General features: G+C 42.9%; 2 protein-coding genes and 1 long non-coding RNA gene across 4 annotated transcripts; 2 read left to right on the forward strand and 1 right to left on the reverse strand.

Moving 5' to 3' along the window:
- Positions 1 to 5,679: 5,679 nt before the first annotated feature.
- Positions 5,680 to 7,672, reverse strand: LOC311014564. Its single transcript, XR_014597276.1, has 4 exons — positions 7,514 to 7,672; positions 7,066 to 7,258; positions 6,334 to 6,583; positions 5,680 to 5,865 (listed from the first exon to the last, which is right to left on the reverse strand). It is a non-coding gene; the product is annotated as an uncharacterized lncRNA (long non-coding RNA).
- A 455-nt stretch (positions 7,673 to 8,127) lies between these two features.
- Positions 8,128 to 21,624, forward strand: fndc7b (fibronectin type III domain containing 7b; the record flags this gene model as incomplete). Its single annotated transcript, XM_084012401.1, has 26 exons — positions 8,128 to 8,161; positions 8,426 to 8,689; positions 9,110 to 9,370; positions 9,487 to 9,747; positions 9,840 to 10,100; positions 10,392 to 10,640; positions 10,728 to 10,988; positions 11,472 to 11,729; positions 11,814 to 12,074; positions 12,560 to 12,609; positions 12,761 to 12,971; positions 13,129 to 13,389; positions 13,621 to 13,887; positions 14,003 to 14,263; positions 14,383 to 14,643; positions 15,060 to 15,320; positions 15,411 to 15,668; positions 16,091 to 16,354; positions 16,580 to 16,840; positions 17,256 to 17,516; positions 17,885 to 18,145; positions 18,582 to 18,839; positions 19,161 to 19,421; positions 19,729 to 20,016; positions 20,286 to 20,522; positions 20,735 to 21,624. 26 exons carry the CDS (start codon positions 8,128 to 8,130, stop codon positions 20,803 to 20,805), a joined length of 6,102 nt encoding a protein of 2,033 aa, XP_083868527.1. The 3' UTR covers positions 20,806 to 21,624.
- Positions 21,625 to 22,540: 916 nt separating this feature from the next.
- LOC311014390 (E3 SUMO-protein ligase ZBED1-like) lies at positions 22,541 to 25,527 on the forward strand. Of its 2 annotated transcripts, none has more exons than XR_014597259.1 (3): positions 22,541 to 23,387; positions 23,826 to 25,083; positions 25,174 to 25,527. XR_014597259.1 is itself a non-coding variant. In XM_084010971.1 (3 exons), the coding sequence occupies exons 1-3, from the start codon at positions 23,153 to 23,155 to the stop codon at positions 25,110 to 25,112; spliced, it is 1,422 nt and encodes a 473-aa protein (XP_083867097.1). In that variant the 5' UTR covers positions 22,541 to 23,152; the 3' UTR covers positions 25,113 to 25,527. The 2 variants fall into 2 exon arrangements, 1 of the variants encoding a protein (XP_083867097.1); XM_084010971.1 differs by having other exon boundaries at positions 23,826 to 24,788; positions 24,889 to 25,527.
- Positions 25,528 to 26,448: the final 921 nt, after the last annotated feature.

The following is a 26,448-nucleotide window of genomic DNA, read 5'->3' on the forward strand; positions in this document are numbered from 1 at the left end:
ATGCACCTCGAACAACACAAGTTGTCTCCTACCCAACATGCACTGTGCCGAGACCTACATTATCACTGTCATCCCCTTCTCTTATCACTGCAGGGGCTTCGAAAGCTACCCGCACCCTTACATTGCAGGTGAGGAAGTCATTCTGGTTGCCATCTTGAGAGCCGCCCAAAAGCTGCAAGGAGGCGTCTCTGAGGAGACATTAGCGAGAATACACGGGAGCAGCCGACACATTAGTCTTATATCGACTGTCACACCCCCTCATTTGATATCAGTTATTGATAAGATGCTGTGGATCTGATATATCTCAACATCACTGGAGTTTCATACTGGAGTGATGATAGATTTCTTTTACCAATGCTATGTGCCCGCCCCATTAACATTTTTGACTATTGACTACTAACTAATAATGTGTGTCTTGGTGGTGAGTTTGACAATCATATGAAATATTGGGCGATTAACTATTTTACTACAATTGTTATACAACATATCATTTGTTCCGCATGCCACAGTTTTCATATATTATTATATTAAATACATTTTTAAATATTATAATGTAGTTTTGACTCTTCCCTTCTCCTCTCTCTTTCAGGCCCCTGCCCTCCCACCAACGTTGACGTGTCCCTGCAGTGTGATGGTAACGTGGGCCACGTGACCTGGACCGCTGCCCTACAAGCAGATCTCTATGTAGCCACGGCGGCAGCATCAGCTGTGGATGAACACAACCACACCTGCACCTCCAACGGAACAAGCTGCTCCCTCACAGACCTCCACTGTGGCGAGACAACGGTCGTCACAGTGGTCACCATGGAGAGGGGCTGCATGAGCGAGCCCAGCCTGCCTTTTAATTTCCAGACAGGTCAGAGAATGTATACATAGATATGAAAGGAATATTTCTTCATGATGATCTTCTCATAAATGACATTCTATTTCTTTTAAGTCTTGTAATATGTTATAAGTGTTGTATATAATGTTTTTCAAAGTGTTCATATCATTCTGATGAAAGGGTGACCTTTAGCTCACCCAGTACAACATGCAGTCCTTGGGTCAATTTCAACCCACAACCATTCGCTGCATGTCACCCCCTCTCTCTCCTCCCATTCTCCAGCTGAACTAATAAAGACAATAAAAATCCCTATTCTAATAACAATAATTAGGTAATTCATAAATCTTTTAGGTATTTTATGTTTACATTTAATTAATACATATCTTAAAATAAATACGTTTAATATAATGTCATCATATGAACTATTATGTTATTGGTTTAATTTGCAAAAATCGATATTGAATCAGTAAATGTAGTTAGCGAGTTAAGTTAAGATATTCTCTCTCTTCGTCTCTCTTGTCCTCAGTCATCTGCCCACCGACCGGAGTGACCGGAGTGACAGCTTGTAGCAACAGTGACATCACAGTAAGCTGGGACCCGAGTCCAGAAAGTGGTGTTGGCTACGTCGTCCACTCTCAAGAAGAGGGCGGGGCCATGGCCAACTTCTCCACAACCCAGACGTCCCATGTGCTCACCGGGCTGCAGTGTGGCGACTTGTATACACTGACCGTGGCTGCCAGGGACAATGAGTGCACCAGTGTCTTCAGCGTGCCGATACAAACGGATACAGGTGGATATCTGGATACCACGGTTTCTCACCTACAATGATGCAGAGCTATCGACAGCCATTTGTTTCTCGAAGCTAACAAAAGCTATTTATAAGCTTTAAGTAAACGTTAAGACTCATCGGTTTCTAAATGCAGAATGATGTTCCTAATCTCCTAATCTCTTTCCTGCCAGCTCCATGTCCTCCGACCAACCTGACTGCCAGAGCTGACTGTGGCACCAATTTGGGAACGCTGACCTGGGCGCCAAGTGTTGGCGCCATCTCCTACACAGCTACAGTGACCGGTACCCACGGCCATGTAGTTTCCTGTTCATCCAACACAACAACCTGCTCAGTGAAACTGGATTGTGGACACCAGTACTCAGCGGTTGTGGTTGCGTCCAGTGCGACATGCAACAGCAGCAAGGGAGACTCCTTGACTTTTAACTCAGGTAAATTACACCTGAAGCTGTCTGGGTTGCACTTTCTATGTTTTGAAGCTTAAACCAGTGACTACACCATTAAATCAATCACCATCCCGTCATGCCCCTCTCCCACAGCTCCCTGTCTGCCCGACAATGTGATGGCAGACCTGGACTGCAATGCCAACTCCTTTGCTGTGAAGTGGAGGGCGAGCATCGGTGATGTCGGCTCTTACACCGCGATCGCCATCGGCAGTGACGGCACCCGTGAAACCTGCGACTCCCCAAACTCAAACTGCACCATCCAGAACCTTAAATGTGGCCTCACCTACAGCATCGTGATCACTACATCATCAGTCGACTGTGGAACCATCGAGGGCTCCGACTACATGATGCAGTCAGGTAGCAAAATACGAAGACATTAATCAATTTAAAACTCATATCCCGTCAACCTTATCATTCATTAATTAATGTGTTATTCATCCACCTCTCCACCCTCAGCCCCCTGTAAACCAGACGGGGTGTTGGTGGATTTGCAGTGCAGCACTAACATGGCGTTGGTGACCTGGGGAAACTCAGGTCCAGACCAGACCCAGGTGGTGTCAGCAGTGGACAGCAGAGGAATGACAATCACTTGCAACTCCACGAGCTCCAACTGCACCTTTGACCAGCTGACCTGCAGGGAGACCTACGTTATCAGTGTGGTCGGCCACACGGACACATGTAGCAGTGAACCAGCTGTTGCAGAAAAGTTTACCGCAGGTACTAACGACTTAGTAAAGAATAACGTACGTACATCAGCATGACTTCATCTGCACACTAAAGAGGGACTCAGACATAGGAATGCCAGCGTGACAGAAAATAACAAGAACTCAAAGTAGCAAAAACCTTAAAGTAGCAATACCATGTAATACAAATATACTTAGGCAAAAAAGGTTTTGACTGAACTGAAAGTGACCCTGCCACTTATATCCACCCCCCCTCTCTCTCCCCCCACAGCTCCATGTGTTCCCACACACCTCACAGCAAATGGGGACTGCGCTACTGGAATCACTGTGGTGACATGGGACTCGGCGTATGGTGCCACATCTTACACCGTCTATGCTCGGGGCAATCTCGGCCACAATGCTACATGTAACAGTACCGACACCAACTGTGATTTCCTTAACCTGGCGTGTGGGCAGGACTACGCCATCACCGTGGTGGCTCGCCATGACTCCTGTGTAAGTTTGGTCAGCGAGTCCACCAGCACCACCACAGGTAATAAAACAAACGCAGATCAACTAATTAACAGTGATGTAGCAAAGTGACAAAAGCAGCCATACGTTCTGATGAACAATCAAAGGGCTTTACTGCATCTTAGGTGCACTAACTAATATTTTACCGGCTCTTTGAGTAACGTGACCAGAAAATATGAGCTGAGTTTTGCTGATCATTACCAATGACAACACTGTCACCCTGCTTTATAAAGAGGCAGATTCCCAGCTGCCCTGAACTACTCATTGTAAGCTATAGTATGCACTTGACATAGTTCAGATACCCATACTTTCATACTATTTAGTATGCTAGAAACATATTTAGTATGTCAAATTAGTGTGTCACATTGACTGAGCTGCAGAGAGCACAGACAGATGACAGCTCATTGACAGAAGCTGCAAGACATGAGCAAAAGCTTCAAAGTTCAAGGCGATTTGTACTTTCTACAGCGGGAAAAACAATGGGTTGATATGCAGTGTCATGTTATTTTTCTATTATTTAAAAAAAATCATTAAGGGTTATGCAGAAAGACTAATTTGCCATTTTTTCTCATGACTGCCACAAGGTATTAATGAAGAGCCATATTTTATGGGGAGCCCTTTTTCTCATAGGCATGAAAAGTTCTCATTAAACTCATTCAACATTCGACTACAAATCAGCTGCAATTAACACAGATTGTGATAATTATTGCAAATTAATTTCACAGAGGTTACAATTTAAATGTACATAGCACAATAGTACATGACCCTCTGTCTATGTATTTACGTTTCCCTCTCTACATCCCTTTCTTTCTAGTTCCTTGTCCCCACAGTGGGCTGCAGACTACCCTGGACTGTGACACCAACATGATTGAGGCATCTTGGTCACCTGGCAGCGGCATCATCTATTACACGGCCTCGGCCGATGCCTTTGACATCCAACACCAGCAGACCTGCTCCACCAATGGCTCGTCCTGCAACATCAGCTCTCTGCACTGCGGTGAGAGCTACAGGGTGAGCGTCAGCGGACAGGGGCAGTATTGCCCCAGTCCTGCCCAGGACTGGCACCGAATCAATACAGGTAACTTTTTATTATACCTCATAGAGTTTGGACCTAGTGACTTTAAGTTTCATCTTTCGAAACTTAATCATAATAATTAAAATGTAACCCAACTACTTTGAGCTAATTATCCTGTTACCATTAGCCAACTTTTTAATTGTCTCATAATTTTTTACCAGAAATTTGTAGCTGTCACACATACATGTCACCAAAACGTGTCAGCTTTTTAAATGACTTTTACATTATTGTTTCTATATAATCTTTAATTATAACTAATTTTAAATTGCTTTCAGCTAACAATTTGTCAGCTGTTAATAAATGACTTTTGTTGAACAATTTCAACAGTTTGATTATTAATTCTAGGTAGATATTTTGATGATTATCTAACTTTGAAATTGTTGCATATTACACCTTTGGATATATTAGGTATAAAAATTGTAGCTGTACGAATTATATACACACACAAAGACACACACACACACTGTTTAAATGCATGTAATGATGCATATAAATGATCTTTCATTCCTCCAGCTCCCTGCCCTCCAACCCAGCTGAGCGTCAACTCTTCCTGTGAATCACCTAATATCTCAGTGTCATGGCAGGCCTCAAAGGGCTCAGTCTCCTACATGGCTGTGGCTGAGGATGGACAGGGCCGCCGGTGGTCCTGTAATACTAGCAGCACCACCTGCCAGATATCTAATCTGCTCTGTGGGCAGCAGTACCAGGTCTATGTTGCTGGTGTTGATGAAAAGTGTACTGGAGAGAAGAGTAACGTTGAAGTGATTCATACAGGTATTTAAACCCTAAATAAACGTGTATATATATATATATATTGCTCCGAGTGTCGAGCAGCTCAGTATCTCCCTCAAGTATCAAACATGTGACCTCACTGATGTTTTCTCTTTGTCCTCTCTGTGCAGCTCCATGTGTGCCACAGAACATACAGAACAACCTCGACTGTTTATCTGGTGTCCTTAACGTTACCTGGCAGTCGATGGGTGACGTGTCTGAGTTCCGCACCTCCGTAGTGAGCAGCAACGGTCACGTCAGCATCTGCCAGACAAATAAGCACCACTGTGTAGTACGCAACATGCAGTGCGGCATGACCTACAATGTTACAGTGGTGGCCCAAGACGAGGCCTGCAACAGCTCCCATAGCCCCACAAAGCAAGTCCTTACAGGTGGGTTAAAGCCGCAGGTGACTGTCTCTATCATATTTGAACATTGCTTAACAAAACTAGCAAAGCATGCTCAGTTGAGTCATAATGCTTTCAACTGACAGCAGAAATATAGTTATATATCAATTTGAAAAAAAGAGAATATTCAGTCCATTTCTTATATGAGAAGGTCTTCTTTTATCCTCACCTCATCTTTTTATCTTCCTCTCAGCTCCTTGTCCTCTCGAAACCTTCCTCCCCACTGTCAACTGTACTACTGGCGTTCTGTCTGTAACCTGGAACAACAGCGTGGCGGGGGTCGTGTACACGGTGTCGGTGGTTGACGCCACAGGTCGCCGACACAACTGCAGTGGCACAAATGCCGGCTGCAATCTCAGCATGCTAGAGTGCGGGACAGAGTACAACGTCACCGTCACACCATCGAGGGACGGATGTGTGGGCAGAGATAGCCACACAAAAATGGTCAAGACAGGTAAAGATTGATAATATTATCTTCTGATATGTATTTTTATTCTGCTTTGTGTTTCTCTTATATATTGTATCAGTGCTTATTTATTGAAGCCGTGTGTATTACTTTAAATTACCTTGTTGTTGAAAGCTGCTTGACTTGCATTACAAAAAAGACAATTCTGTGTACAGGGAGAGTGCTTTTACCTCCTGATAATTTGAGAATCTATATGTCAAGATGAAAACGTTGCATGATTTTAGTTCATGTCTTGTAGTGACTGTAGAAGTAACGGCTTATGCTGCATTTTTAAAATATGAAATGTTAAAATATATGTATTTATTTTAAGAGGATTCTTCATACATTTTCATTCCTGGGTACCTGCAGTTCCCTGCGTACCGCACCTGTCTGAAGTGGAGATGGACTGTTTGACAAACTCAGCCTGGGTGATGTATAAGGAGTCTGCTGGGGCTGGCGTTTACGTTGTCATGGCGATGGACAGCCAGGGTGACGTCCAGACATTTGAGTGTAACTCCACGTCAGATGGGATGTGTGCCTTGCCGCCCCTGATGTGCAGCCAAAACCTCACCTTCACCCTGGAGGCCCGCGACCAGCAGTGTCCCAGTGCACCCAGCAATGCTGTCACAACTGAGACTGGTAGATGAAAAATACAATGAAATGATAAACTTAAATAAACATTAAAAACAGTATATATATATATATATATATATATATATATATTTTTTTTTTTAAACCAACAAAACAGGAATTCAATTTAAAATATTTTAAAGCACAGATGTATTGAGCTATAACTGATAGTTTCAATGTCCAACAACATTGTTTATGTGAATTGAATTTATAGCTTCAGTTTCCTCAAAACATAAGGAATGGCTTTTACTTTATAAAAGTATATTATAAAAGATTCAAAGGGTCTGCTTTCAAACAGTACCAGCTGTGTTGAGAGGTGATGCAGAACCTGCTCTGTTATCTCATATGCTCTATTTATTCAATAACACATGTTTCAGTTTTGATCTGAATGCCATATTTTAAGTGAAATGTCATGTTTTAGTATGATGACAAAATGAGGGTTTATGCCATACAAGGTTGATAGTCAGGAACTTCATTTTGAATTGTACCTCACAGTGCTTTCCTTCCCCAGCTCCCTGTGCTCCTAAGGACATAGAAAAATCAGTGGACTGCGACAATCGCACAATCAGCGTCGCCTGGTCAGCCGTTCCTGGTGCGGAAACGTACACGGCTACGCTGGAGCAGATAGGCGGAGGCACCTTCTGCTGCACCACGTCGGACACCGGCTGTGACGTCACTGACCTGCCGTGTGGAGAAATGTACATTTTGGTCGTCACGGCTGAGGGACGAACGTGCAACAGCTCCCAGAGCGAAGGGGACATCGTCCGGACAGGTGTGATGATATATACTCGACATGTCACACACATGCATACACGCTTTTTAGAAATGGAGGAAATAATTAGGATCAGGGAATACAATTATTACAGCTACAGAGTTTGGAATTTGTGAAATTAAGAAGTGAAAATGAATTTAAAAAAATGCATAGAAAATGTTTACCTTGGCCTCTCCCTTTCAGTGCCATGCGTTCCTCAGAACCTCGAAGCCAGTCTGAGCTGCAGTGACAATGTGGCCTCCGTGTCGTGGAACCGCAGCAGAGGAGGACAGCTTTACAGAGTGGGGGCTGTGGGTCCTGATGGCCATGTGGATGAGTGCAGCTCCCACAACAACCAGTGTGATCTAACAGGTCTGCGCTGTGGACAGTATTACACAGCTACTGTGAAGGCAGAGGACCAAGACTGCCAGAGCAACCACAGCGACAGTGTGACAATCAAGACTGGTATGCAAAAACTTTCACTGCTGAATTCTGAAATACTATTTATTATTATTACGTTTTTCATAGCTGCATACATCAAGTTATTTTTAAACAGACATACGTTAAGATTTGCAAGTGGTCCTCATTTTTCATCTAGAGTAAGCCGGTATGACTCACACTATTTTTCTTTTTGTATTGACAAATACACAGTAAAACGTTTTCACAAATTTTGTGACATACAAGTATTTTTGCTTTTAAATAATAGTGTGATATTTCGGGAAATACGCTTATTTGTTTTCTTGTCAGAGTTAGATGAGAAGAAGGTTACCACTCACGTCTGTATTGTGAATATAAAGCTATGTACATCTTTTTTGGCCAATTCTCTACAACCAGTATAAAAACAACAAGTAGTGGTTGACAGAGACTGCAGGAAGTCACTGAGGTCAGAAGTCAGGGAAAGCCAGGCTAGCCCTGTTACCAGTCTTTATGGTCATAAATGGACTAATGCTGTCATATTTATCACACAGATAGTGGGATCGTTATTCTCATCAAACTCCAGACAGGAAAACCAATAAGCATATATACTGTGTAAAAATAACTTCTTTAACTTTGGTGACAGAAGAAGTCTTAAAGCCTTACTTCATGTCTTCTCATAGTGCCATGCACCCCTGCAAACATCTCCTCTGCGGTGGACTGCGACAGCAGTACTCTGACTACGTCCTGGTCTGAGAGCTCAGGTGCAGACTCCTACATTGCCACAGTGTATGACAGTAACCGTCAGGCCACAACCTGCCAAGGCACGACCGAGGGCTCCTGCAACGTGACAGGACTGGGCTGCGGTCAGATCTACCACGTCACCGTGGTCTCCTCTGATGGATACTGCAACAGCCCATCCACTCCTGTGGTCGACTCGTCCTCAGGTAATACAGCTGGTAGTCAAGTGACAGATGTGCGTCTTAAGGTTGGGGGCTAGAATCTAGACTAGACACAGGTTTTAAGCCATCAAGAGGAAATGTTTGTACTTTAAATAAAGGCTTTCATAGTTTCTCTTGAGTAAAAGAGATTCTTTGACACTTTTAGGCTTAAGAAACCATTTCAAAATCTCAATCCAATTGAGACCTAATGTTGTGCTAAGTTATTAAACCCCAATTTTTGTCAGTGCAGTAAATATGTTTCACGTTTGTTAATTATGAAACATTGATCAAAGTTTGTAATTAAGGTTTAGAAAATAAACTTAAACCATACTCGCTGTATATTTAATCACTTTTTACAAGCCTGTCTTTCTCTAGTCATTTATTTAAAGCAAACTAAAGTCACGCCTGTCTTTCCTGTCCTCTCAGTTCCCTGTAAGCCGAGAAATATCGAGGCAGTGATGGACTGCTACCTGCAGAAGGCCACGGTGGCGTGGTACCCAAGTGATGGAGCATTGTCATACGTGGTCATGGCCGCCACCGCGTCGGGCCTCAACGCCACCTGTGAAGGAAACGCCACCCACTGCGATCTGGAAGGGCTGCTTTGTGGCCAAAGCTACTCTGTCTCTGTGAAAGCTGTGGGACAGACCTGCAGCAGCATCGCTCACATGACAGGAAAGCTGGTCACTGGTAAGTGATGGCACAGAGGCGCAACAAAGCTGTACACGTCCACTCAGAGTGGTTTTTAACTATCGCCATTTCACTTGGATGTCTTATTTGCTCATCAACCTTCTACTCTCTTTCAGAGCCGTGCATCCCTGAGCTCATCAACACTCATTACAGTCTGACGATCGGCCAGGTGCTGTGGGACAGGACCGCTGGTGCTGATTACTACACAGTTAAAGGGGTAACCGAGCAGGGCCTGATGGTCTCCTGCATCACCAACGACACCTACTGTGCCATGTACAACCTGGTCTGTGGCAAGATGTACAGCATCAACGTCACCGCAAACAATCACGTGTGTAAAGGCATATCCACCTCGACAGAAACAGTTACAATTACAACAGGTGAGAAAATGCGCTGAAAGAACTTGATGAAAGATGCATTTTTGCAAGTGTAGCATCCTTCAACGTGATCTACTTGCTCTTTCTGCCTCCAGAGCCTTGCCCGCCCAAAAACGTGCAGACCAATGTGCAGTGTCAGAACGACACGGGAGTCATCCAGTGGGAGGCCAGTTCTGGTGCGGTGGGCTACGAGGCCCGTCTCGCTGGCCGTGACGGCCATTCTATGTCCTGCTACACTACTGACACTTTCTGCAGCATCGAAGGTCTCCACTGTGGAACTGTCTACCACACCAACGTCATCGCTAACGGAGAGACACTCAACAGCAGCATCTCCACTACTGTGCTGCTGGTTGCAGGTACGGAGTTTATCTAAACCGTCTTCTTTTAATTAAAATATTCAGCTGAATGCAGCAGTTGCATTTATTCTGTGCCAGTGTTAACATAAGCACATTAAATGTGGCTCACTAATATCAAGTGGCATGCAATGTTACCAACAAAACAACTTAGTTACAAGATTTGACACTTTTAAGACCTAGAGAGCCTACATATGGGTGTAAAGATCAGTGCAGCTTTAAAGTGTGAAGAATAAAATTGCATCCATGCCATGTATGTCGTTCTGTCCCTTCTTTCTGAAGCTCCCTGTGCAGCTGGAAATGTGGTAGCTGATCTGGACTGCACCAACAACACAGCCAACGTCTCCTGGAGCTTTGCCAACGGAGGAAAGACCTACGCGGTGACTGCCGTAGCAGAGGGTGGCCACCAGGCTTCATGTGAGACTGATGAGCAACAATGCGATTTGACCGAGCTGCAGTGTGGTCAGATGTATAACGTTAGCCTCACCACCATCGACGACCACTGCCAGACGGAGACACTCACTAATGTCACTTTCAGCACACGTGAGTTGAGCAAAATCTCCTCCCAGATTAGTTGGAGTTGAGTGAACGGGATCACTGATTCGTATCTCAACTGAACATGTTGTCCAGGGCCCTGTAAACCTCTGCGTGTTGGAGTAGACCTACAGTGTGGGACGGGTACAGCCAACATGCACTGGGAGGAAAGAGAGGGAGTGGAGCTCTACATGGCTACTGCCACCTGCAGCATGGGAATGACCCTGCAGTGCAACTCCACCAACTCCACCTGCCAGTTCACCGACTTGGCCTGCGGGGAAACCTGGGAATTCTCTGTCACTGCATACAGTAACATGTGCTACAGTGAAACCAGCAGCACTGTGGAGATCCAGACAGGTAAAGCTCATCTTCAAACATTTAACTAGTTAAGTAATCTGTTGATTAATTTGTTTTTTAATTTCAGAAAGACTGGGATGTAATTATTCTTATCATTCACCCTTAAAATATTATCAGTGTGAGAGTCAACATTCATGTTTTTATTCATTGTATTGTCTCTCACCTAACTTTACAAGCTGTACACTGTAAAATTAATGTATGCCTTCCTTAAACAAACAGCTTTGTGAGAATATTCACACAACAATGATCGCAATGGCATACAATTCAGCTGCAATATTAATACTTTTAAGTAGAAATGCAATAAATTCACTTGTTCCAGTTATTTTGAAATATTAATAGTAGTATTAGTTTGTTATAGCATCATCGTTAGTTAGAGCCCTGCATTGCAGCAACACTGGAACAAGCATGTCAGCAGTGGGATTTCAACAAAGCTCACATCTGAACTAAAATAAAATTGACTAAGGACTTTGTTTCCTTCTCCAGGGCCCTGCCAGCCTACAGGACTCCAAGTCAGTGGATCATGTGACAATGAGACGGTGGTGTTGGATTGGTGGGCAGCTGAAGGGGCATTAGTCTACGTGGTGACAGCCACAGGAGACCTGGGATACGTCACATCTTTTCAAACCAATGAGACAACATTAGAGGCTGAACTGCCCTGTGGACAGCTCTATACCTTCATTGTAAAAGCTCAAGATGATCAATGTGACAGCGCTATGAGCCTGCCTGAAGAATTCAAGACAGGTATGGGTTTCATTTCCATCTTTCTCTAATGTGGTGGACAGTATAGTAAGTTTATCTTTATGCTACAATACAACATGTCCTCAGGTCCCTGCGTGCCTGAGAATGTGCAGAGCTTTACACAGTGTGAAAACAGTCTGGGCTCAGTCAGCTGGGCCAAGAGCGACGGGGCGGAGTCCTATTTGGCCATTGCAATGGGACAGGACGGCCACACCCACGTCTGCCCCACAAACACCACCAGCTGCACCTGGGACGATCTGCACTGTGGCGAGCAATACACCATTCACGTCATTGCCAATGACTACCTGTGCAGCAGCATGCCGAGCAACAGCACTTCAATACGAATGGGTAAACAAGTTTTACTGTGTACAACGAGGAATTAAACTTCCTGGGAAAGTTACTGTATGTCAGAAGGAGGAATTATTGAGGCAATGCATGGGAATGGAAAAACTAACTACAGAATAGGAAAGGAACCTTTGCATGAACTTAATATCCTGAATATGATCATAACTAGGTTAATCCTCATAAATGGGTTATTCACGTCCATGTAAACATAAAATTCATTTTTTAATATGATTTGCTGTTTTTCTATGATTTCTATGTTTGAAAATTAATTATCTGTAGGTTTTTAATTGTTTGTAAGACAAACCAAGACATATGATGACATCACCTTGGACTCAAGAAATTGTGATGGGCATTTTAAACTATTTACTGACATTTTATTGACCAAATGATTAAGAAACACTAAAGACAATAATCAGTATATCAACTGAGAATGAAAATAATCACTATTCGCAGCCATGATCACATCTAAACGTATCTTCTTCTTTCAGCACCCTGCATTCCTCAGAACTTGATTTCATCTCTGAACTGTTCTATAAAGGTGAATATTTTACTTTTACAAAAAGTGTTTCTCTCAAAAGTTAAACTATCCAGTCTTTCTGCTATTTGAAGCACTTTTGTTTTGAAAAAGGCTATGTAAATGAATAATTATATAAACTGAACATAAAACTATATTGTAATCTGTTCTTAAGGTGGGGTCGCTGACCTGGAATGCCAGTGAGGCCGCTGAGTTCTACATTGTGACGGCAGAGACAAACAGTGGCCACAAATTGCAGCTCAGCACCAACGAAACTTGGACCTTCATTTCAGAGTTCCTCTGTGGCCAGGAGTACTTCCTGTCTGTTCAGGCTGCAGACTCTGTGTGCACAAGCCTCCCTAGTCAGCCATCAAAGCTTGAGTCAGGTACGTTCCAATTCCATTCACCCCAAAACACTGGTTTTCAAACTATTTTAATAGAAAAAAAAAGTTAAAGACTGTTTGCTGTAATCTGAAGGGCACTGATGTCGTCATTATTCCAACGAGGCCCTCACTAACAGTCTATTGTTCTCCCTTTCCTCAGAGCCATGCCCGCCCACCGGCGTCTCCAGCTTCATGAACTGCCTCTCTAACATCGCGGTGGTCTCGTGGACTGGTTCGGTTGGGGCGGAGTTCTACACCGCCACAGTGACACAGGAAGATGGCCAATCACAAAGCTGCTGGTCTGACAGCATGCAGTGTGGCATGCCCAACGTCCACTGTGGACAGAACTACACAGTGACGGTCGTCGCCTCGAACGAGAAGTGCAACTCTGACCCCAGTGAGGCCTCCACACTGAAATCAGGTGAGACACTCAGAACAATGTGATTCTCTGAACGGCTTTGATTCATTTTCTCTATACTTCTTTTTATGCATTTCTCATTTTTATTAAACAAGTTTAAGGTTAGAAAATTAATGTAATTGTTTTCTGTGCCCAGTTTAAAATGAAGGCTGGTTAAGATGATCTCAAACTTCTAGTCACACCATGATTACATAATTCAACTTAATACTATCTCCTGCCTCTGCCTTTCTCCAGTGCCTTGTGTTCCTACTGATGTGGATGCAACAGTAGACTGCTCTAAAAATCAGGCTCTCGTGTCCTGGAGTGCCAGTGAGGGGGCTCTGTCCTACAGAGCGGTGGCTCAGAGTACAGAGGGAGAAATGTCCTTCTGCGAGAGTACAGACCTAATGTGCACCTTGACCAACCTGACCTGTGGACAGACATATTCCGTCCAGGTGGTGGCGCAGGATGATATTTGCTCAAGTTTACCGAGTCCAGCTATGGAGTCCACCTTCAAATCAGGTAGAACAACTTGGTGGAAATGAATCACCTTTGACCTTTTACATGGGAATGTATCACTGAATGGTTGCTCTTAACAGGTTACTCCAGTCGTCCGTTTATTTCCCCCCTCTCTCAGTTCCCTGCACACCTGGCAATTGTTCAGTGGTTCTGGACTGCTTCACTAACTCGCTCCTCTTGGACTGGGCCTACGCTGAAGGGGCCCTGAACTACACTGCAACAGCCCAGTCCTCTAGCGGCCATGTTTCTACCTGCACCTCCAACATCACAAACTGCGAGCTGAAGGACCTGCAGTGTGGTCAGATCTATAATGTGACCACTGTGGCCTCAAATGAGGAGTGCAGCAGCCCACCGAGCGACCCAATGGAGGTGGATTCAGGTCAGTTCTAAAAATGTTAATTAATTAAATAAAGGTATTCATTAGGTTCAAATAACAGCTGTGGGGTAAGGACTGTAAATATTGACTGTGATATGTTTCCTCTCACTTCCCTCCTGTAGTGCCTTGTCCTCCTGAAGATGTTGTGTCTCAAGTGAACTGCTCTACGAACACAGCCCTTGTGATGTGGCAGGCCAGCAGCGGGGCAGATTCCTACATTGTCCAAGCCTTCGGCGTGCAAGAACATGAATCTTGTTGCGAGACGGACTCACAGTCCTGCATCCTCCCGGACCTCGTGTGTGGCTTCACCTACAACATCAGTGTGATTGCTGTCAACAGCGTGTGCAATGTCTCGAGGAGTGACATGACGCAGATGCATGCAGGTGAGGAAGATGGAAAAGACTGAGGACACCTTCAGGCATTGGCAGCATGATAGATGTCTGGAAATATTTTTTAAATATCGGGATGTTTCTGTAGCTGGGTCTGATATTATATGAAAATTATTTATTTAGCCTTAATTTAAGGTTTGTCCCATTAAGATGAAAGATCTCTTTTAAAAGGTAGACATTGAAACAGATGCATGTATCTTATCTACATATTTCTCATAAAAAAGCAACAACAAAAAAAACCACTTGTACAACGGTTCGGTAACTTTCCAAGCTTTTTCTTTGTGATTTTACATAGTACTTAATAGTCATAAAACCAATTTTGGCAAACTAGTTGTTGATATTGCTCATAACGGATGATTATCAGACCTATATTCATAATTCGATGAATATCTCCCTCTGTGCATGTGCAGTGCCCTGTGTACCGCAGCAGGTGGAGGCCTGGGTGGATTGTGAGTCTGGAGCTGTGGCAGTCTCCTGGGAGCCCAGCAAAGGGGCATCCTCATACACCACAGTTGCCCAGGGCAATGGTGGCTACGCATCTATGTGCAACAGCAACGACACAACATGCCAGTTCAATGACTTGCTCTGCGGCCTCAACTACTCCATCACTGTTTGTGCTTCAGATGATACATGTAGCAGCGCTGAAAGCTCTGCTGTGGAGATCAACACAGGTAGGATCACGTGTAAAGCACATTGCATGTCATATTAAAGCTTCATTTCTACCTGTAATCTTTAATACCTGTCTGTCTGTCTGTCTGTAGTACCATGCATACCACAGAACGTAACAGCAGAGATGGTGTGCAGTAATGACACAGGAGTTGTGTCATGGGAAGAGGGAGAGGGTGTGTCCTCCTACATGGTGCAAGCTTTTGGGCCGGATGGTCAAAAGATTCAGTGTAACACCACTGAAACCAGTTGCCAGCTACCCAACATGCATTGTGGCCAGCTCTACAACCTGACAGTGACAGCTCAGGATGAACAGTGTGACAACAGCAATGCCTACCTCGACCTGCAGTCAGGTAAGTTTATGGGTTTTACAAGTGTCATTTTCCATGTTCAGATGGAAAACATGAGTGACAGTTGATAGTCTAACAGGAAACATGTGCGTTAAGGTTAGTTCCAAATAATAATACATTTGGTATACCGACACTGTGGATTTAGTCTCACGAACAGCAAAAACAACTGGAAGGGGCAGCCTAAATGGTTAAAGCAAATAGCAGTTATTTGTCTATTTTCCTAGATTATACAGCTGCACAGTGCACACTGCAATTACATTAAAGTTATACAAATCAATCCAACATGAATGGCTGTGATTTGCATTCAGAAAAATGTTACTTGGATCCAAGCTGTTTTCAAGCTTATTGTTTCACAAGGCTTTTGTTGCACTTGCAGTGGCACAGTGAGTGTGGTACAGGAACTATATTGTCCATTTCTCTCCCAGTGCCTTGCAGGCCAACCAACGTCAAGGCTTCCCTACTGTGCGACTCAAACTCTGCTGCAGTGACGTGGGAGCGAGCCAGTGGAGCGCTGTCCTATATTGCAGTGGGTGTTACATCAGACGGAAGCCATCAGACTGAATGTAACACCACCATGACCTACTGTGATCTGAGCGACCTGCAGTGCGGACAGACCTACAATGTGAGCGTGTTTGGCTGGGATGAATCCTGTTCCAGTATGGAGAGTAACAAGACATATGTACACACAGGTAATGTAAACATATGAATTTATTGTAAAGGCAGGTTGTGACTTTTTATAAATAGCAATGACGGTATTATTTATAATTATGTTGAGGTGAAATAAAGTTGCCGGTTACAAAAATGCAATTCTCCACTCAACATTTGCATTCTTTTTTCAAGTTTCTTTTGATGTTAACATAGAAATCTTCAGTTCAACAACACTATATTCACCTGCCCTCTTTGCTTCACCTCAGCCCCCTGTGCACCCCAGGACGTGGCTGTTGATGCACAGTGTGATGACGGTGCCATGACCATGTCCTGGTCCCCCAACCCTGATGCCCATTACTTCCATGTGGCGGCAGTGAGCAACACTTGGGCAAGACTCTCATGTAACTCCAGCGGCACTGCCTGCACCATAAGTGATCTACCATGTGGACAGAACTACAACGTTACTGTGCTGTCTGTGAGAGATGGCTGTGAGAGTAAGCCCAGCGCTGTGGTACAGACTTCCTCAGGTAAACTTGTTTTGCGTTTTACATTAAAAGGACCAGTAAAATATTCTTGGAAAATACCTTGATTAAAATTTTCTAAATGAGAAGTTTTATATCTTTTACTGTGAGTATGGAGGCAACTATCCTACAGTAGGTTGCATAATGTGATTACCAACACCTCTCAAGCTCCCTAATTAACATTTGTATATATTGCCGGAAAGATGGTGATTCATTTATTTTACTACCTGATTAAAAACAAAACTAATTGATACGAATGTAAAATGCTTGTAGATGGCGCACATTGGCATGACTACATACTACTGCTGTTACTTTCCATGCCTATATATGACACAGGTCACCTGCTGTTGCCATGTGTGTTTGACATAATATAATTCCATCCCAATGTATGGAAATATAAAATTCTGAATTCTCTCCACAGCTCCATGTGTGCCCAGAAACATTAAGGGCAGCCTGGACTGTGTATCAAACTCTGCCTGGGTGACGTGGGATGCCGCAGAAGGAGCCCTCAACTACTTTGTGCTGGCCGAAGAGGTCGGAGGCCATAGCCCCAACTGCACGACCACCTCCTCTCCCTGCAACGTCCCAGATCTGAAATGTGGGACCCTTTACACCTTCCATGTCACTGCTGTCAACAAACACTGCCACAGTAACGACACCATCACCTTTGAGCTCGAGACAGGTATTCAACAACGGTCTCTACTCTCAATATACCAATTCTGAAGTAAAGTGCTGGATTGTAGTCTTTAAAGGTTTACTAGGAAAACTATGTAGTAAGTATTTTTACCATATTATGCATTGTCAAACATTAAATGACATGCAAAAACTGGCACAAAAGTACTGTCACACTGTTACTTTACTGCTGTGCTTCTATTTTTAGATGAAAACTTTTTTTTTAGTAAACAGTTTAATATTATTACCGCAAAATTTTTTAGAAGAGTTTTTGTGACTCTGAATCTGACATTTGTTTCCATCTGCTGACTGGTGAGCTTTTTCATTTAATACTGCTAATGTGTTCTGAATTTGATTTGTTTTATTCCTCTGGTGTAGGCCCTTGTGCTCTAACATCCATTAGTGCAGTGACAGAGTGCAACAGTGATACGATCCTGGTTGAATGGGAGATGACCGAGGACACGTCGCTCTACGTGGTGACCGCTGAGGGCCAAGACCAAACTCTCATTTCCTGTAACAGCTCCTCCAGCTCATGTGTACTCCCTGATATCAGCTGTGGCATGCAATATAGCATCATAGTATCAGCTTCTGATGATAAGTGCAGCAGCCTCCGAAGCCCACCAAAGAAGATCAAAACAGGTATTTTTCAGCGTGCCATTATAGTCTGATTTACTAAAGCAGATTACCATATTTATGACTATTTTTTTTTATTTCATTATAAAAATAATGTGTATAATCATTTTACTTTCAGCATTGATGTGCATAACTATAAAACAGGACATGCAGTAGCAGGGCATTTTAAATTGCACAAAACTAGAACAAACATTGAAAATCATGTAGTCTTAGTCTTTGGTTTTAGTTTAAAGACATCATTGAAATGTTGGTCATACTGTCATACTATATTATGTATGTCGTGTTCTTCAGGTTGTATGTGGTATAGTCATGGTTTTCGTGTAATTGTAAGATCTGTACGACTGTGAAAGGAATTATCATTTGGACCCCAACAATAAGCAGCTCATGGGGATCTAATTATCCAAACAAATAGAAATATTTAAGTTTATTCTGTCCTCTCTAGCGCCCTGTGTCCCAGACAATGTGACGGTGGTAGCATCGTGTGAGGAGAATGGAGCCAAAGTGATGTGGGGACACTCTCCTGTGGCTACATCCTACCTGCTGACAGCCATAGGAAGGGATGGACATGTTGCAAGTTGCAACACCTCAGTAAATAACTGCAACCTGGCTGATCTGCACTGTGGACAGCTATACAATTTAAGCATCACCGCCAGTGGAGACAACTGCACCAGCCACCCCAGCACTTCATCCTTCAGAACAGGTAGAGATATGTATTGTATAGACAAATAATCAGTTTAGTATTTAAATGTGTACTTGCGGCACTAAAGAAAGTCGCATTTCAGAACAGAAAAGGAAGCTAGCTAATTGGAACAGAGCCCCCAGAGAAATATTTTTTTCTTTTCATGCAGTATTTCATCATTACTCAATTCCTAAAAACTAGTTTTCCCCCTTTGTTTTTGTTGTTACTGTATTCGTCAATAATATTCATAATATGCACCATTTAGCTGCTACTATTGTAAGTTTGGTGTCTACAGTAGAGATTCCTGCTTGAATCGCTAATATTTTCTTTCTGTCGTCGCAGTGCCCTGTGAGCCCTCCGGTCTTGCAGTGGATATTGATTGTGAGACCAACTCTGCCATGCTGTCTTGGAGCGCCAGTGAGGGCGCCGTGGAGTATTTCGGCTGTGCCCGATCTATGGATGGAGATGCGCTCTACTGCGACAGCACTGTCACCTTTTGCACCATCGAAGGCCTGGAATGTGGTGACATTTACAATTTCTCTGTGGAAGCCTCAAACGGCATCTGCAACAGCTCGTTCAGTGGACCTCTGCAGGCGGGAGCAGGTAAATATTAGAGCTCAAAAATATATAATTAATATTAATAATATACGTTGATATTAAAAATGTCTTTTTACTATTTCCTTACCATTTGGTTTTAAACCTGCAATGTAGTACAGCTGGTTTCATGTTAAAGATATTATTAGAATCAGTATATCCCATCAAGAAGTATAGAGAGGAGGTTATTTTATTCTCTAAAAATGGTTTTCAAAGGACTCATTTTGTGGTAAACTGGTAACATAAAATAAAAATGTTTCCTGGCTTATTCCACTGGTTAAATACTGACTCAATCTCTGATCTGTTTCCTCCTCAGCCCCTTGTGCTCCAACTGATCTGAATGTCAGAATGCAGAAAATTGGCCAAGCTCACTGGGCCATGACTTCATGGGACAGTGTCAATTGTTCCGATGCTGAGTACCTTATGGAGATAACCGGCCGAATCCAAGACAACCCACAGACTCTGATGAATGTCTCTTCTTACTGGTTGTCCATGACATACTTTGAGTTGCCAATGCCTTGCAGCACAGCTTATAACCTCACTGTACGCTCCAGAAACTCAGCTGGCGTCAGTGAGCCATCAAGTGCCTTGACTGCTGTCACAGGTAACTTTACATCGCACACGGTCATAATAATATACAATGGACAACTCTACAGCAGAATACAATTTAATGTAAAATGGTATTTTGTCACCCAGTTTGCCTACAAATATTGCACCTCCTGCAATTTGAATATTGATGTAGGCCATATTGCAACTATGATAAAATATTTGGATAAATTGTGCAACCCTATCTAAAAATATTTATGTAAAAGTTTTTAAATCCAACATCCCACATTCCCTCTGGTAACTGCATTCTCACTGTTTTGTTCCCAGTCCCCTGTGCGCCACAGAATGTGGAATACACTGGTAACACAGAGACCGCTATGCTTTCCTGGGATGCGTCAGTACTTGCTACAAACTACACCGTCTACAGTGTGTCAGGGGAAGCACGTGTTGAGCTTTGCAGCACCAACGGGCTCTCCTGTCAGCTGACCAACTTTGATCCGAAAACCACTGAAGTGACAGCCAGCAATGCAGTGGGCGAGAGCTTCCCTAACCAAAATATTACAGGTACTCATGGTGAAATCATCTACAGCGTAACACAGACCAGGATCAAAGTATTTGACAATGCTGTGTATTAACTGGTTAACTGTTACAATTCTCTCACTGCTGCCTAATCTAACCAATGTTCCATTTCATTTAATCACTTCCCCCACTCTGTATTGACATTTTAAAATCCAGTTCCGGACATATTTGTGACAAGTATTTCTCACCTTCTTCAGGTCCAGTCGGAGCTCGAAGAAGAAGAGATTTGTGGGCCGGTGGAATCTATGCCAATTCAGACAAAGTGTAGTGTTATAACAGAACCTAGAGATAGTGTGACTCATAGTAATGAATCTGAAATCAGAGGTCATAGGCCTGTGCAATGAAACACGTTTCAAAATGTCTCATCTGTCCCTCTCAGATCTTAAAATGCCAAAAGTGCAGACTTTAACAGTAAGTGGAGTTTCCTTGTCTGTGGAATGGATGCCAGTGAAGGATGCAACACAGTCAGTAGAGCAATCAGTCACCTATGGTGAGATTTGTGGAAGGTCATTTTTACACAGAGCCTGACCTCAAGCCATGGACCACCTACTGCATCAGGCTGGCAGCAAAAACACCATCAGCCAGAGCAACTACTCCAGGCCTATGTGTAAAACCACTGGTGCCTTCTAATAAAATACCACAGATCCACTTAAATAGACACTGGACTAAGAAGAAACACCAACATAAGGGTTGCATATTTGTTTTCTTTCTGTAGCATCCATAACACAGTTGTTTATGGTTCAATCTCTGAGAATTTATTTGAAAAAGGAAAAATGTTGGAAAAGGAAAGTAATTACAACTACAAAGCCACACAATTCTTCTGTCTGGGGTATGTCTTGCATGTCGCAAATAAATTATGATCAAGTTTCTTGAAGTTTTTTGAATGCTTATGGATCTTTGTTAGCAATAGCATATATACATTTTCATAATTATGGCTGGTATCATAGCAGCATGTGGCAATATAGCTGTCTAACAAAGTATTGCTGACATTTTATTTATCAAAAATGTTTCTATTTTCAAGATAGGTTATTAGATCATCTGGATGATTGTTAAACTAAAATTAGTGTAAACAAAAATTGATAATTTATCAAGGAATATTTGTAAAAACATGCAGTATATTTTCTTTATGATGTACTATGTGACTTCTAATTTTGTGACAGATTGTTTTTAACAATCCCAGAAATAAAAGAATTAAACAAATCTGTGAAATCATTCAAACACCCCCTCTGTGTAAATATAATTCCTGGATAGACACACAAGGTACATGTTTCAAACATGAGTAAATTATATTGTTAACATACAGTATGACTCAATTACTTTAAAACCGGCAAACAGTGGTCCCTTAATTGATTCATTCCACATATTGTGTTTGCTTTTTCAGTATAGTGATTTAAATCCTAAATGTTTATTTCTTTCAATTGAAGAAAATACATCCTTTGGTTAAAATGTTACAGATTAACGTCACCATCAAGGTTAGACTGACATCTTCATAAAATTAGTTTGTTTGATTTGTTAACAGTATATTGCTTCATGGCTGACATAAATGTAACCATTTTTTCTAAACCAGGGGAAGAAAAAGGACAGATCAGTGGATTAAAACTGGAGTTTCAAAGTACAGCCAAAGTTGAACTGATGAAGCACCACCTGTGGTGTCCATCCTACTAGAGAAGGAATGTAATGGGGAAAGAGACAAACTATGAACGCAAGAGGAAAATACCAAGAATGTTTGCATCCCTCAGTTTAGATTTCTTAACCTGAAATTTTAAACCCCATGAGGTCTGTGACACAGCCACTACAAACATATATAGAACTATGATAAAAGCAACGCGCATTAACACAGACACACAGATGTAACTCTGCTTGGTGTTATTATGGAAGAATAGCATAGAGGGTCACAAGAAGCCACACTGATATGAGCATCATGCTATCAAAAGAAGCAGAGGTGAGGATGAACCTTAACAGATACGAAAGAGCATGTGTGGATTTACCCAGAAACTAGGGATGTGACGCTCGAAGCTGATGTTTCGAAACAGTGTCGAGCTTCCGGAACGCAAGTGTTTCGGACAGTGTTTCGAAATGTGGTTCAAAACGCCCCTGTCACGTGACCACAGGCTTCGTAGCGGTTCATTCAGGTTTCAATCGGTTTTCCAGAGGTGGCGCTTGCGGCGTGACGCAATTGCCTCATTAAACAGCTGGTTTACCTAAAACTCAAAGCCCCAGAATGCTTAAAAGCCACTCAAACACATCTCATCTTTGTGGGTTTTTGTGAGGAGAGAAATTTTGAGAGATATTGAGAGTTAGTAGAGCGATTTTGAGAGATATTGAGAGTTAGTAGAGCTATTTTGAGAGATATTGAGAGTTAGTAGAGCTATTTTGAGAGATATTGAGAGTTAGTAGAGCGATTTTGAGAGATATAGTGACATAGCGACAGCAATTTAGTGTATTCTTGCAATTGATAGTAAAGTTAGTGATATAGATTAATTGACAGGCTAGAGACAGACAGTGAGCGATAGTTTAGATAGATAAAGTGACGTTAATATTTAGGGAATAGCAGATTAGTGAAAGGTATAGGCTTAGTTGTAGTGTTTAGTCAGGCTAGTATAGATAAGCTAAAGATGGAACTTCCACATAAGAGAACACGTTCTATCGTGTGGGAGCATTTCCATTTAGAAAGCCCTAATAAGGTGAGGTGTATCATTTGCGATAGGTTCCTTTCCTATTGCAATAACACCTCTTCCATGATGCGCCACCTGAGGACCAGTCACCCTGTAGTGTTGGAAGGTGCTGCTGCTCCTGCTAGGCCTGCTGCTGCTGCTGCTGCTGCTGCTGCTGCTGGGTCAATGAACAGAGGTACGTTCGAAAATATACATGAAATCCCACGGTGTTGTGACTAGCAGGGAATGCCCAAAATGTGTTAAGTTAAAGTAAACATATAAAATGTAAGATATATTAGAACTACTAATGTATGATTCCCACGAGATTCGAACCCCGGTCGCCCGATTCTTAACTCTAAGCGTTACCATTGCGCCACCGTGCTTGTGATGGCAAACATGGGTAAACATATATTAAAGTCACAAAAGCAAAAACTTGTACATCTAAAATGTTGGATTAAATGTTTCATAAACCGTTGTAGGCTACTGCTGCTGTAAGTCCAATTTACTAACCTGATACAAGATTTGTTTAAAACAGTATTAACATAGGCTAAACTACGTGAAGATGTCCTGTATTTTCTCAAGGTAGGCCTAAGTGTAGACTATGTGTAAAAGTGAATGTTATGCTCTTTTATAGGCAGGCAGAGGGAGTTGGACGAGGCTTTGGTTGATATGGTGGTGAAAGATCTGCAACCATTCACCATTGTGGAGGACAAAGGCTTCAGGGCCTTTGTGACTAAGCTGGATCCCAGCTACATACTCCCATCCAGGAAGGCGCTGACTAAGATGGTGGACGACAAGTACAACCGCACCAAGGAGCAAGTCATGGATGATCTACAGAAGGCTGATTTTGTAAGCCTTACAGCTGACATGTGGTCATCCATGAATATGGATGGCTTCTTTGGTGTGACATGCCATTATGTCACATCTGAGGCAAAAATGAAAACGGTGCTACTTGGTGTCACCCGATTTGTAGGAACTCACACAGCCCAGCACATTATGGAGGCCAACACTGTGCTCATGGCTGAGTGGGGGATTACATCAAAGGTACAGTGCATGGTGACCGACAATGCGGCAAACATGGTCTCGAGTGTCACGCTGCAAAACCTCCGCCATCTGCCATGCTTTGCCCACTCACTGAACCTGATTGTCAAAAAGGCCCTGGAACAAACACCTGAACTACTGGACATCCGCAACAGAGCCAGAAAAGTAGTGGGACTATTCAGATCCAGCTGCAAAGCAAAGGACAAGCTTGTTCAGATTCAGACCATGATGGGCAGGCCTAACCTCAAACTGATTCAGGAGGTAGAGACCAGGTGGAACAGCACATTTGACATGCTGGAGAGACTATATGATCAGCGTGAAGCCGTAGCTGCCGCCCTTGCCAACCTGAGTAGTGATGTTAGTCCTTTGCAAAGCTTTGAATATGACCTCATAAAGGAATCCATGTCTCTTCTCCAGCCCTTTAAACAGGCAACTGTGGAGATGTCAGAGGAACAAAGAGTATCTGCATCAAAACTGATACCACTATACAGGATGCTACAGTTCAAAATGAGTGACAAATTGTCAACTGCCACACAGGAGCCAATTGTGCAGTTAGGTAAGTTGCAATAACAGTAGCCTACTATAATTGACCATACATGTCATAGCATGTTGATTGATAATTCATGTTTTGTCTTGGTTTCTGTTTTGTACATTAGGCACATGCCTTCAGAAGGAGCTACGCTCCAGATGTGGGACTTATGAGGGGTTTAGAGTGTTAGCCCTGGCAACATTGCTTGACCCACGATTCAAACACCTGGCATTTGGAAATCCTACAAAGGCCACGGCCGCTGAGCAGAAGCTGACTTCAGAGTGTGCTTCACTGATGCGCTCAGCTACAACAACACCTGATGGTGAGCAGTGTCCGTTCATTTTAGCCTAACATGGCGTAATATATGTATGCATATGCTGTATGCAACTAACTGCTCTTTTTATCAAAGTAGAGCCACAAGCAACAACGTCCTCAGAGCCATCAGCATCATCATCATCATCATCACCAACATCCACATCAGACAATTTGTGGGAGTTGTTTGATCATCGTGTTGGTGAAACGCAAAACATTCAGAGTGCCACTGCAGATGCCACAGTGGAAGTGCAGAAATATCTGACTGATGCCTTCATCCCAAGAACCGCTGACCCGTTGAAGTACTGGCAAGAGAGGAGAGTTGTTTATCCACATTTAAGTGTAATGGCAAACAAATATTTATGTATTCCAGCAACAAGTGTGCCTTGTGAAAGGATTTTTTCCAAGGCTGGGGAGGTTTTGTCCAAAACCAGAAACCGACTAAATGCCAAGACTGCAGAACAACTACTATTCTTAAATAAAAATGTATCTTGACATACAAAAAATGTGTTTTGATTTGTCCATGTTGAACCTGATTAGCATAGCCTAACTTTCCCAATTCGTTTATCCTTTCCCTACACCATGTTCTCAAGAAAAAGCCTGGGCCATCAGCCTACATTTTAAAACAGAATCATGTAGGCTACTATGAACCTGAAATAACAAAACATCTGGCAAATTTCGATGTAAAAAAATTCTATTTAAAAACACTGTTGGTGGCACTTCTTGGGAATTGAACACCGGACTTTCGGGTGTACGACGCCATTGTTCACCATTAGGCCACGTTACTTCTCGCGGTTGGGCTGACTACCTGACAGCTATTTATATTCTCTGTCTGAACCAGTTGAGTTTCACAGTCAAATTGTCATGTTAGCAAAACTGGCCACTAGATGTCACCATGGAGAACCAGGTTTCGGATTGTTTCGAAACCTCGACACAATTCCGGCACAATTGCTTCGAACGCTTCGCTGTTTCACAAAGCCTCGTTCTGCCCATCCCTACCAGAAACCCACGGGACTGCAAATCGCTGCTTGCAGCTGGCACCACTCAAAGGCCCACAAGGAAGTCAGACACCGCCAGGGAGAGGAGGATGAGATTGTTGGAGGTATGGAGCTGCCATGGAGAAAAGTGAAAACTAGAGCTCGATTTAAAAAAAAATGGACCTCCAGGAATTATCAGAAAGAACAGACAGACTCACACAATGTTGCCATTCTTTACATTGTATAGAGACCCAGACAAATAAAACGGAAAATATCTGCCTATATCTATATGATTGAATACACTTGAGCTGGAGGCTAGCTATCCCTAAAAACTAAAATAACTTAAAAGTGGTAAGGAAATGAGTCTTTACCTGCAGAAATCTGTCTTGAGATTGCAC

This window comes from Eutrigla gurnardus (genome assembly GCF_963514095.1).
Source record: "Eutrigla gurnardus genome assembly, chromosome: 6".
Classification (NCBI taxonomy): Eukaryota; Metazoa; Chordata; class Actinopteri; order Perciformes; family Triglidae; genus Eutrigla; species Eutrigla gurnardus.

Coding starts and splice junctions, on each gene's coding strand:
- LOC311014390 (XM_084010971.1), top strand. CDS start 23,153: ATGGAACTTCCACATAAGAGAACACGTTCTATCGTGTGGGAGCATTTC. Junction 23,388..23,825: donor TGCTGGGTCAATGAACAGAG/GTACGTTCGAAA, acceptor GCTCTTTTATAG/GCAGGCAGAGGGAGTTGGAC. Junction 24,789..24,888: donor GGAGCCAATTGTGCAGTTAG/GTAAGTTGCAAT, acceptor TTTGTACATTAG/GCACATGCCTTCAGAAGGAG.